Source organism: Pelophylax lessonae (assembly GCF_965119305.1).
Source record: "Pelophylax lessonae genome assembly, chromosome: 2".
NCBI classification, from domain to species: Eukaryota; Metazoa; Chordata; class Amphibia; order Anura; family Ranidae; genus Pelophylax; species Pelophylax lessonae.
Genome location: NC_138769.1, coordinates 41,937,154 through 41,950,489, shown reverse-complemented (window position 1 = coordinate 41,950,489; position 13,336 = coordinate 41,937,154). Strand labels below are relative to the sequence as shown.

At 45.8% G+C, this 13,336-nt stretch overlaps 1 protein-coding gene across 1 annotated transcript in view; it reads right to left on the bottom strand.

The window, feature by feature from the left end:
• Positions 1-13,336, bottom strand: part of ACP6 (acid phosphatase 6, lysophosphatidic) — a 93,974-nt gene that overhangs the window by 32,545 nt on the left and 48,093 nt on the right. The window contains exons 7-8 of the mRNA XM_082245784.1: positions 5,182-5,314; positions 2,084-2,184 (exon numbers count right to left, since the gene is read on the bottom strand). Coding sequence (XP_082101910.1) covers positions 2,084-2,184; positions 5,182-5,314 — 234 coding nt within the window. The remainder of the gene's footprint in view (positions 1-2,083; positions 2,185-5,181; positions 5,315-13,336) is intronic.

The following is a 13,336-nucleotide window of genomic DNA, read 5'->3' as shown; positions in this document are numbered from 1 at the left end:
ACACTTCTCCACATTAAACCTCATTTGCCATGTCGTTGCCCACTCCGTTATTTTGTCCAGGTCATTCTGTAGGATATCTGCTTCATGCTGTGCAGTTATTGCCCTGCCCAATTTTGTGTCATCTGCAAAAACTGATATCGAACTACTGATCCCGACCTCAATGCGGTTTATGAATAAATTGAACAAGGTTGGTCCCAGGAATGAGCCTTGGGGGACCCCACTTACCACCTCAGACCAGTCTGAGTATGCGCTGTTTATTACCACCCTTTGGACACGCCCTTTTAGCCAATTCCATATCCAAGATCAAACCTACAGCCCCTATTTTGTTTGTAACCCAGGGACCGCCTGTACATGTTTTTCTCCTCTAGCCCACACTGCACATACATTGCCTTGAAAGTTTTCATACCCCTTGATATTTTCCACATTTTGTCATGTTACATCCAAAAACGTAAAATGTATTTTATTGGGATTTTATGTAATAGACCAACGCAAAGTGGCACATAATTGTGAAGTGAAAAGAAAATAATAAATGGTTTTCAAAATGTTTTACAAATAAATATGTGAAAAGTGTGTCGTGCATTTGTATTTAGCCCCCTTTACTCTGATACCCCTAACTAAAATCTAGTGGAACCAATTGCCTTCAGAAGTCACCTAATTAGTAAAGAGAGTCCACTTGTGTGTAATTTAATCTCAATATAGATGCCGATGTTCTGTGAAGCCCTCACAGGTTTGTTAGAGAATCTTAGTGAACAAACAGTATTATGAAGGGCAAGGAACACACCAGACAAGTCAGGGATAAAGTTGAGAAGTTTACAGCAGGGTTAGGTTATAATAAAATATTCCAAGCTTTGAGCATCTCACGGGTGCTGTTCAATCCATCATCTGAAAATGGAAAGAGTATGGCACAACTGCCAACCTACCAAGACATGGCCGTCCACCTAAACTGACAGGCCGGGCAAGGAGAGCATTCATCAGAGAAGCAGCCAAGAGGCCCATGGGAACTCTGGAGGATCTGCAGAGATCCACAGCTCAGGTGGGAGAATCTGTCCACAGGACAACTATTAGTCGTGCGTCCACAAATCTGCCCTTTATGGAAGATTGGCAAGAAGAAAGCCATTGTTGAAAGAAAGCCATAAGAAGTCCTGTTTGCAGTTTGTGAGAAGCCATGTGGGGGACACAGCAAACATGTGGAAGAAGGGGCTCTGATCAGATGAGACCAATATTGAACTTTTTGGCCTAAAGGCAAAACGCTATGTGTGGTGGGAATCTAACACTGCACATCCCCCTGAACACACCATCCCCACCGTGAAACATGGTGGTGGCAGCATCATGTTGTAGGGTTATTTTTTCTTTAGCAGGGACAGGGAAACTGATCAGTTGATGAGAAGATGGATGGAGCCAAATACAGGGCAATCTTAGAAGAAAACCTGTTAGAGACTGCAAAAGACTTGAGACTGGGGCGGATGTTCACCTTCCAGAAGGACAACGACCCTAAACATACAGCCAGAGCTACAAGGGAATGGTTTAGATCAAAGCATATTCATGTGTTAGAATGGCCCAGTCAAAGTCTAGACCTAAATCCAATTGAGAATCTGTGGCAAGACTTGAAAATTGCTGTTCACAGACGCTCTCCATCCAATCTGACAGAGTTTGAGCTATTTTGCAAAAAATAGGCAAAAATGTCACTCTCTAGATGTGCAAAGCTGGTAGAGACATCCACAAAAAGATTTGCAGTTGTAATTGCAGTGAAAGGCGGTTCTATAAAGTACTGACTCATAGGCTGAATACAAATGCACACCACACTTGTCACATTTGTAAAAAAAAAGTGAAAACCATTTATCATTTTCCTTCCACTTCACAATTATGCGCCACTTTGTGTTGGTCTATCACATAAAATCCCAATAAAATACATTTACATTTTTGGTTGTAACATGACAAAATGTGGAAAATTTCAAGGGGTATGAATACTTTTTCAAGGCACTATATAAAAGTCAGAATCTTATACTCTGCACAAGACCTAATCATTTATTTGCATTACCAAAGCAACAATTCACCCAACATCTATGAACAAAGTTTATCTCACCTGTTATTAGGCCCCACTATATAGGAGACAATGTTGAGGGCTCTTTGCTCCGACTTCTGCAGATGGCTTTTATATTTCATAGAGAAGGGAAATCCATGAACCTAAAGAGAGAAAACCGTTAAAAATGATTGCACAATAAATGTACCAGAGTTCCATACTGGAGGACTGTATCTATTCTATACTCTATGAAGTCCCACGCGCAAAGACTAGAAATGGAAACTTTGAGCACACTACCTGCTGAGTGCCCCCACCTGGGCTGGATGTGGTGTACAGAGTGGCTGCGAACTTCCTCTTTTCAGTTCCCCCGTCAATGCTCTTGGCCCCTCCCCTCTGTTGAGTCCCTTCATGGGAAGCCACTTCCCATAGGGGTCCTTGTGCGTGCTACCAGCCGAGCCCCACTTCTGTGTCCATTGACTCTGCCCCATCCCCCACCTTCCTCGTCACTGGTTTGGATTGGCAGCACTTGGAGCCAATTGCTCCCGGTGCCCCAGCAAAACCCAGAAGTGAGGGGAGAGAAGAGTTGCAGACCTGCACAGTGCTGGATCTAATAAGGGCTCAGGTAGGAAGGGGGGAGGTGGAGTAAGGGTGGATGCCGACACCTAAACATTTTTATACCTTAAAGAGGTTGTAAACCCATATTATATTTTTTGCAACCTGTAAGAGAAACACATAATGAGCTAGTATGCATCGCAATCGCATACTAGCTCATTATGAAATACTTACCTTAGAACGAGCCCCTGGCGTTCCGCCCACTCACCTGTATGACGGGCGACATGTCCAGTCGCCCATCTTCTTGGATCGCGGCATCCGGCCATCTGATTGGCCGGAGCCGCGGTGACGTCATTCCCGCGCACGCGCGCGGGAGCAGACAGTCACGGCACGGGGCTCTGAAGAAACGGCACCAGCGGCCGTTCCTTCAGAGCGCATGCGCCAGTGACGTCACTGGCTGCATGTAAGGTAAATATCTCCTAAACGGTACATGTTTAGGAAATATTTACAGTACCTATAGGTAAGTCTTATCATAGGCTTACCTATAGGTAAAAGTGTCAGAGGAGGGTTTACTTCCTCTTTAATGCAAGGAATGCATTAAGGTAAAACATTTTTAGGCTTTACAACCACTTTAATAAAAGCTGACCTCCAGCCTTCTATTCAGTCTTGCAGTTGTACAGGCTCCTCTTTTGTATGGACATTGCTTAAGCTGGGCATAGACGGATCAAAGTTTGGCCGGTTCAGCAGAAACCGGTCCAATTTCAATCTGGGTATGGCCATCCCTGCCCGACAGAAGTTGATCATTAGAATGTTGGAAAACTTTTATTGATCAGCAGCTGCAGCCGCTGATCAGTGTAATCTGACAGCAGCGGGAGCCGTTGTCAGAATTCAATGTCCCAGCAGGTGGGGGGGTATTCCTCCACCCACCTCATTTGTATAGATGTGGGAAACTGTATGCTGGCTGAACAATTGGATTATGCAATTGTCTTTCCTTCAATCACATGTTGAAGAAAGAAAATTGCTCGATTTCCCCATCAATGCAGTCAATATTGATGAGGAAATCCCTCCCACTGTGCTATTGTAGTCTGACAGCGGGAGATTTCCCCACTGTCAGAATACAATGATCACTGCGGGAACTGTAGTCGCCAACAACGATCGCATGAAAAAAGCCTGCCCTTTTCATTTGTTGGATTTCAGGGCTTTGATCAGGGTGAAGGCCCTTGAGATGAGTACTGAAGCAGAGTGCTCAGATGGTTCCTGGAAGCTATATACAGAACCCTACTGGCCCCTCCTGCAAGTTATGATCTGCCTGCGCTGCAAAGAGAAGCGCAGAGACCCAATGATGACATCACTGGGACTAAAATAAGGTATGTAATGAAAACAAAAAGGTGTTCTTTAAAAAGGTCATTAGTATGTTTTTAAGTGGGTGAAGGAGGAACTGAGAAAGGCAAATTCTGATCAAATTAAACCTCAGCTTTACCACTACAGAACCCGGTGAGGACGTTCATTCTTCTCAGCCAATGAGAAGTGTTCATGTCACCAGGAGAAAAGTCCCTTCCATTCTACAGATGAGAAGAAAGAAGACCCGGGACCCGGCCCGTCATGTGATCACGGTGGCTTTTAAAAAAGTGTGGCTTTTATTTTCATTTTAAAGTGTTTGTAAAGTTATTTTTGTTTTTTTAACAACAAACATATACTTACTGGCCCTGTGCAGTTGGTCTTGCACAGAGCAGCCCGGATCCTCCCCTTCTCTGGTCCCTCTTCAGCACTCCTGGCCCCTCTTTCCTGTTGAGTGCCCCCACAGCAAGCTATGGGGGCACCCGAGCCGGGTCACAGCTCCCTGTGTCCAATCAGACAAGGAGTTACGACTTGGCCCTCCCCCCTCTCTCTGCTGATTGGCTGAATGATTTTGCTTGACAGCAGTGGGAGCCAAACGTGCTGCGCTGCTGTCTCAGCCAATGAGGAGGGGAGTCCCAAGCAGCTCCTGCAACATCGCTGGATAAAAACGGGCTCAGGTAAGTATTAGGGGGGCTGCTGCACACAGATGGTTTATTTATACTAATGCATACAAAGCATTAAGATAAAAAAAAAAAAAAAAAAAACTTCTGCCTTAACAATCCCTTTAATTAATTAAAAACTAGTGGTTAACTAGAGAGGCGAAGAAGAAAATGGTGGGTGGTCTAGCTGGAGCTTACACTGGGATAAGGACTCTCCCCCTATTGCACATGATACTGCTCAGACCTGACGACTGTCTGCTCACATGCTGATTGCACCATTGTGAAAGGGAAGGGAGAGAATCGTATGCTCTCTGAACATAAAAGCACCGGCTATTTGTCTTGGTTCCAGCAAGTACCAGTGGAAAGCGGGGAGGTGTATGTATCACCTGGGGAAGGAAACGCGTTACATTGCTCGAAGTGGGTACACTGGGACACATTTATAATCACCCAGGTAAAGAAAGGACAACAGTGTTGCTCACAACAGCCAATCAGAAGCCCGCTTTAATTTTTTTTTTCATGTATGCCAAAAAAGCAGCAGCTAAAATCTAATCAGTTGGTTCAAGCAACCCACATATTTGTCCATGATCAGCATCGGAGGTCTTCCTGTCTCACCTGTTCGGCCAGCAGGTTGTCAAGCAGTAGAAAGAAATCCACTTCCTCTTTGTTATCAATATTCAAGTCCCGCTGGAGCGTTTTCAGCTCGTCTTTCATTCCCGGCTGGTTGGAGGCGTCAGACATCCGGCCACTGCAACATCAAAATGTCAGCTAAAAACAGTATCCAAATCAAACATAAATGTAATACACTGCAGCTTACCTGTCCTTAGATGTGGTGGCCGCACTGTGCTACATTCACTTTGGCGATTTAGGCCAGTGGAATTGTAGCAGCAGGAATATTCCCTGCTGCAGCTCTGAACGGCTAGGTGCAGCCATCAGCCCCATTTACTATAATGACAGGTCAATGGCAGCCGCAGCTATTTGTGCCTCTCTACACAGCCAGTGATTACCTGCAGCGATTGCTGCTGCCACTACAATTGCTCCGGCCTAAATTGCCAGTGTGAATGTAGCCTTAGGCCCCTTTCACACAGGGAGTCCGTCAGGCGGACTCGTTTTTCTCAGCGGGTGATCGATCCGCCGATCCCCCGCTGAGCAGGCCGATGGCAGCTCTGTCTCTGCTCTGCGTGTCGAAGACATAGCTGTCGGGTCCTGCTGTTCTCTATGGGGGAATCGGATGGGAACGGACCGTCTGTCCGTTCTCATCCGATCCGCTAGACGGATGGAAAATAGGGTTTCCATTCTTCCAGATTTGACAGATCGGATGTCAGCGGACATGTCTCCGCTTACATCCGATGCCCCATAGAGATGCATGTGGCATCCGTTCAGATCCACCTGAAAAACTGACAGGTGGATCAGAACGGTTCACCTGTGTGAAAAGGGGCCTTAGTTTTCTTTTTTTTCCCACTTTATATTTACCTGGTGATTCTGCCTGTTACACAGATCCTGTTAGAGCTTACAATCTAGGAGGGAGGGTATCAGCTTTAAGCCCCGTACACATGTTCAGATAATCGGACAACTTATCTTTCGCATTTTGTTGCATGATACTAACATCGAATTTAACAATGCGTACTAAGCATATGATTTTTGTCGTACGATTCAGGAAAAGCTTCAAGGTTGCTTAGCTACGTATCAGATGGTGCAAAACAAAAACAATGGCAGCCAGGCTTTTTCCGTGCTATTTTAGTGTTTCTGATCATGCGCGGTCTTTGTCGATCGATTTTTAGCGGACGCATAGTGTACTGATGAAACGATTGTCGTTCGCGGGGCTATCGTACAACAGAAGTTTTCCTGTTTGTCCCTTTGGATTTTGTTGGACCAACTGTCGTGATCGGCTGTCGCAAGCTGTGTACTAACAATCAGATTATCATGCGATCAGGTCGAAAGCGAGTTTTATCGTACGATTATCGGAACGTGTGTACGGGGCATTAGCTGCAGCTTGTTCTGTTGGATGTTCTGAAGACTAAGCAGCCGAGAACTATAAGAGCTTCTTAGTGATCTGAAAATAAATGTGGCTTATGTTATATTACAGACATCACGAGTCATGTCCAGTCTGGGCACCGTCTTCATCCTCAGCAAGCGGAAGGAAGAAGAGGTATTGTGGTTTCATCTAGACTATACACACAGGCCTGTGGTTATACTGATTACTGTATTACCCACAACCTATCTATATCACACCCTTCACCACAGTCTGGGTCCAGCTATACAACGATTTCCTCCTTCACTTATCTGCACAGAAGGCCAAAGATCTGCCATGATGGAGTGTAGTGTGAAAAAAGTTTGGCGTTTCAGTGATATCTTTTACTGGTAAACCTAAAGCTGAATTCCAGGTATGGCAATTTTTACAAAGTTAGATTGATCCAGCTTGTATGTACGTACCGTACCTGTGGGATCCTCATGGAAGCTAAAAATCACTTTAATAGGAATCACGACTCCAGTGATCTTCACTAGCTTCTGTGTCCTGTGCTGAGCGACTGCCCTGCTACTTACTGAGCACAGCAGGTCTCTCGCTTGGCATGGGCACCATTTAGGGAACACTTTGCATTATTTCATTGAATGCAAAGTGTTCTCTGATTGTACAAAGTGGAGAGGCACGGTGGTGATCTACACCTCGTCCAATCAGAGAACACTTTACTGTCTGAATGGTGCCCATACTGAGCGGGCGACATCTGCGTTCAGTAGGCAGCAATGCAGCCGCTCAGCAAAGGACCCGGAAGCTAGTGGAGATCACTGGAGTAGCAGTGATTCCTACAGTGGTTTCCAGCCTCCATGGGATCCCACAGGTATGGCGCATACATACCGATATAATTCCAAGCTGGACCAATGTAACTATGTAAAAATTGCCATACCTAATCTTCAGCTTTAAAGCCCAACTGAACCCTCAGTTTAATTTGGTTAAATACATTCCTAGGTGCATCAAAACAAAATATGTGCAAAAGTATAAGGCTTAGTTCACATATATGCGAATTGTATACGTTTTGAACCGCATCTGATTTGTATGAAGTGAACCGGCAGCCTTCTCTATGGAGCCAGTTCATATATATGTGGTGCAGCGGCAGTGCAAATTCACTGCGAACTGAAAAAGAGTCCTGTGCGTTTTCTGAGCACTGTGGTGCGGTTCAGATGCAAAATTCCCGGCTATTGCTTTCTATGGGAATGCATCTGAATCGCACATGTACATGAATTGAACACAAAGTCGGCCCCTCCACCCCCAGTCCATACCCCATGCCAAATCTTTAAAAAAAAAAAAAAACAGTGTGGGCCCCTCTCCAATCCATACCAGACCCTTATCCAAGCATGCAGCCTGGCAGGCCAGAAGGGGGTGGGGAGGGGTGAGCAAGTGCCTCCCCTCCTAAACCATACCAGGCCACATGCCCTCATCATGGGGGGGGGGGGGGGGGAGGTGATTGGGGGTGGACCCCCAAGCACCTTGTCCCCATGTTGATGAGGACAAGGGCCTCTTCCCCACAACCCTGGCTGGTGGTTGTGGGGGTCTGTGGGTAGGGGGCTTTTTTTGGAATCTGGAACCCTCCTATAACAAGGTGCCTCCCAGATCCTGGCCCCTCCCTATGTGAATGAGTGTGGGGTACATTATACACCTACTCATTCACCAAAAAAAAAGTGTCAAAAAGAAATAACACAGAGACCGTTTTTAACAATCCCTTTATTAATAAAACAATGTCCCCCCCCCGTTTTAGATCTTCTGTCAATCATGATGCCCGCTGCACCCAAAAACAGAATGCTGGATCAGTGACATCACAGGGGGAAGTGCCATAGGGGACATCGCTGGGTGGCCCTGTCTCTTAGCTATATAAGAACTATCAGCTGGCAGAGTAGGCAGATGGCAGGAGCCTTCAGCGTGAGCGTGACTGATGATGGATCTACATCGAGGGACACTGTTTTTGATTTTTTAATAAAGGAATTGTCAAAAACTGTCTCTGTGTATTTATTTGTTTTTGACACTTTTTTGGGGAAGGAGTAGGGTTACAATGGGGGTGGGGGTGGGGGGGGGGTGAGGGGTGTCAGGATCTCACCTAAGGGTCTGGTATGGATTTAGGGGGGGGGGGGGACCATTTTTTTTTCACTATTTCCCTATTTTCATTTCCAGCAATGGTTTTTTTCCCAGCCAGCTCTTTAACCGCTTGCCGACCGCCGCAAGTACATATACTGCGGCGGTCAGCCCCTCACAGGCAGAGTGACGTATCGGTACGTCACTAGCTTGTGAGGCTCTGGGGAGCGAGCGCACGGACCCGCCCCCCCCGCGCGTGTGACCGGCGGACCCGATGTCCGCCGCTCACTCTGCGATCGTCGGGGGAGAGGGAGAAAGTCAGGCAGCTAATGTAAACAAGCCGCCTGTCATTCTCCCCTGTGTAGAAACACTGATCATACGGTTCTACTATGTAGGACCGTTTATCAGTGTTCCTACAGCTCAAGCCACAGCCAATCACAGTTAGAGTCACGCCCCTAGGGACACACACAGCCCCTCCCTCTCAAATAAAGTTAACCCCTTCACTGCCAGTGCAATTTTACAGTAACAGTGCATTATATATAGCACTGAATACTGTAGTAATGTCACTGGTAACCCCAAAAGTGTCAAAAATGTCAGTCAAGGGTCCGATCTGTCCGCCCCAATGTTGCAGTACCGCAAAAAAAAAAAAAAAACACGCAGATTGCCGCCATTACGCGTTAAAAAAAAACAACAAAAATGACAAAAATCTTTCCCTTTGTTAGTAAACGTGATAACTTTTGCGCAAACCAATCAAAATACGCTTTTTGCGATTTTTTTTACCAAACATATGTAGCATAAAACAAATTGGCCGAAAATGTTAAAAAATTTTGATTTTTACTTTTTTTTGTGGGAATTTCATATAAAAAAATGTGAAAAATATTGTTATTTTTGCAAAATTACGCTCTTTTTGGTTATAGCGCGTGATCAAAAAAAAAAAAAAAAAAAAAAAAAAAAAAAAAAAAATCGCACAGGTGATCAAATACCACCAAAAGAAAGCTCTGTTTGTGGGAAAAAAAGAACGTCAAATTCGTTTAGGTACAGCGTCGCACGACCGCGCAATTGTCCGTTAAAATTCACGCAGTGCCGAATCGCAAAATACCCCCTGGTCTTTTAGCAGCCAAATCCTCCGGGGCTTAAGTGGTTAACAACCAGCTAATATTAAAGACGCTGGTGGCCACTGGCTCTAGAATTCACACCTGAACAGCATCTAAAAATCGCAGCTGAACTGCTGCTTTGGAAATTCCTTACTGACCCTTAGGCTGACCATACATGTTCACTTACCTTGTACGATTTTCCTTTAGATTTACCCTAAACTACGTAGTGCAAGGGCCTGCCTAACTGGATACAATTAAAAGTGGTTTAGTTTTGACCTCATATATGGTTTTTTTTGGAAAATCTAAACGAAAACTGTACAAGATGATTGAACATGTATGGTCAGCCTATGGTCGGGAAGCAGTGGTCTCTCTGCAGAGGTCACCTCCTGTTGAGTCAGACCAATAGCTCTGCAATCAGCAGATTGAACAGCTCTGACTCAGCATGGGGCGTCTTCACAAAAACTCCTACTTTCAGGTTTTCATCCTATCAACTCACTTTAATGTAAACAAGAGAGATGGAAAGATATGGGGATAGTCACTGCTGAGTACCTTCAGACAATCTGGGTTGCCTGGCTGCTATGCAAACTCATTGGTATTCGTAATCTGAGACACTGACTTGGGACAATAATGTAGGCCAGCATTTTTACAATAGGACGACAACAATGTGTTTGCATGTCAGGTGACATCTGTTTATTGCCCAACAATGGTACAGTTCTTGCTTTGTGTCTTGAGACTGAAGGAAGAGCCAACAGCGCCCTCTACCATTTCCCTCTTCTCAAGCAGCATGTCAGAATTGCTCACTACTGCCCCCTATGTTAGCCCTGAAATGCCCAGTTAGCTCAGATTGTCACACCAGGTAGGAGCAGATAATGTCCCCTCCTGCCCAATTGCCTTCAAAACAGCTCCACTCAGAAAAGTTCCTCACCCTCATGTTATGTGGCTGATGTAGGGCCCAGACTCTGGGCTTGTGAGCCATTTGAGATGCTTCTGAGATCATTCAGAATTCAATGACATGTGAATCTCACCTGCTTCCAGTGGGTTGTGCCACAAAGCAACACCCACAAAACCCACCCACTTCGCTTGGGTGATGGGACATAGGGAACCTCACCGAGCTGGATGAAATGTTTGCAGAAGAAAGGGGACATCGCAGCAAGTATTATTTTTCAGCTTTGCCTGTACTTATTGAAAATATGTTTGGTTGGTTGTGTCACAGACAGGGGAGGAAACTTCAAGTGATGCGAAAGGAATGTTTTATAAGTGCCGGTTCACACTAGTACGACTTGTCAGGCGACTTGGTCAGTCTGACAAGTCGCGGTCCGTCGCGGTCCATTGTGAAGTACAGGAATGGTTCTAATAGGAGCGACACAAGTTGCTCCGACTTAGAAAAAGGGTTCTGTACTACTTCGGGGCGACCTCGGAGCGTCTTGCATAGACATTCATTTTATGAAGTCCGTGCAAGTCGCGCTGCACGCGACTTCACAGGTCGCCCCTGAAGTCGTGCCGCTTCAGTGTGAACCGGCACTAAATAAACATGTTATGAAAGTGTTTATATTTGAGGCGCTGTTAAGTTCAAAAACTGTGAAATAATACAGTGAAATTAAGAAATAATAGTCAAATTAAGAAAAAATACACACATATAGTAATGAATTAATAAAAATTAGATAATTGAAATGTCCATATCAAACAAATTCTCACCAATAGTGATAAGTGTTCAATATCTTCCTTAAGTAAAGTGCTTGTATACAATGCTCCTCCACCCGTGTACAACCAGGCCACTCACCAGAAGGCTGAGGGCCTCCAGGACCAAGCTCACCTATGTAGCAGGTTTTCCAGGCATTGAGCCTGAGGTGGGTCTGCCATTGTTACCGGTTACCTCTCCAGCCCATGTGAGCTGTGGCCCCAGGTGTGAGAACTGACAATTCCGGCATCTTTGGTTTGTTGTTTTTATTGTATTTAGGGGATGGGAGAAGGGAATGAGTGGGATACTCCTTTGACTCAACTAGGCACAATTTTGGGACTCTTCTAACAAAAATGCTTGTAAGCACTGTCTTGACGCCAGCCGACGCTTCCTGACTCTTGAATATATTTTAGTGCTGAAAACTGTGCTGGAACCTCAACTTTAGCTCAGAAGATCCAGGACTGAAGAATACTTGACTTCTGACACTGCTTTGCTTAAAAGTCACTAAACAGCTCCCTCCAGCCTTGCGCTAGCTCTTGTAAATTCCTGTACTGCTGCAACTCTCAACTGATGCACTCTCACTGTGCTCTGACTCTCCAGGGCCCAAACTGCAGGCGCCCCCTTTAACTCTTCAGGGTCCTCAACCTAGGTACCCCCTCTATCACTTCAGGGCCCTCTAACCAGGTACCCCCTTTTCAGCTAGCTGACACTTGGATCCCAGAACCTTCTCCGGAGTGGTCCCCCACTGACACTAGGCAGACCCCCGGGGCAGTCCTCAGTACTCACGACCTGTGTAGGCTTTCCTGGGACTGGATCCCTCTCACTCTCCGCAGGTTCTTGGCACACCGGATCCCCTCAGCTCAACTCAGCACTCTCTGGATTCCCAGGCAGCACCCAGAGACATCCACCTTCCTCAGACAGGAGGAGAGACAGCCGTTCTCTCCCTCCTGGGACTCTGCTCCCACCAAAGACACTGAGTCATGCACTCCCCTCAAACTTATACCCACTCCCAGAATACTCTGCGGCAGAATCTGCCTTTTAGGGTAGTTACAAGCCTGAATGTGTCCCTGATTGGGTTTCCTCCACTGCCCTATGAGAAACCTCTCACAGAGCCAGTGGGGAGACTCCCCACTCAGCAGACACACCTGGAAGCCATGACCCTGACCAAAAACAAATCATGGCCCTGCTGTTAGGCAGACAAGGCCCACTATGCATTTACCTAGCACCTACCTGTAGGGTGCTACACTTAAAATTTGAACCTTTCACTCTTGGGATCACCTTGAAAGCCTCCTGCTGATAATTACACCTGTGGTATTGCCCCCCTGGGCTATGGTAAGGAAGTTGTATGCTCGTTTCCCAGCAGGAATTGAGAGATGCCAGGAATTCCCCAAAAATATAAAATATACGAATAATTATGCAATATCGTCTTTACTGTGTGAAATTAAAAAATAAATAGGTGTTGCACTGACATATGCCGGTGCCTAACAGCGGCACTGCTTGATACAGCTCAAGTTTAGCTTGTAACGCCGCTCAGTTCCGGCGTGCGTTCCGACTGCGCTCCACCGGGTCGGATGTGACGTAACCGGAAGTGATGCCGCTGTAACCAACCTCAATGCATTTTGCAATTTGCATCATCAGTTCCTGATAACGCAACTTGGGAAATGCATTGGAGGTTGGTTACAGCGGCATCACTTCCAGTTACGTCACATCCGACCCCGTGGTGCTCAGCCGAAACTGAGCAGCGTTACAAGCTAAACTTGAGTTGTATCAAGCAGTGCCGCAGTTAGGCACCGACATATGTCAGTGCAACACCTATTATAATGTGTCGATCCATCCAAGTGTATGATGTGTATTCCCATGAGCAACACTTATGAAATGTCACACATAAGTGGTTGTTTTTAAACATAATTTTTTTGTGTATTACTTAATAAAATG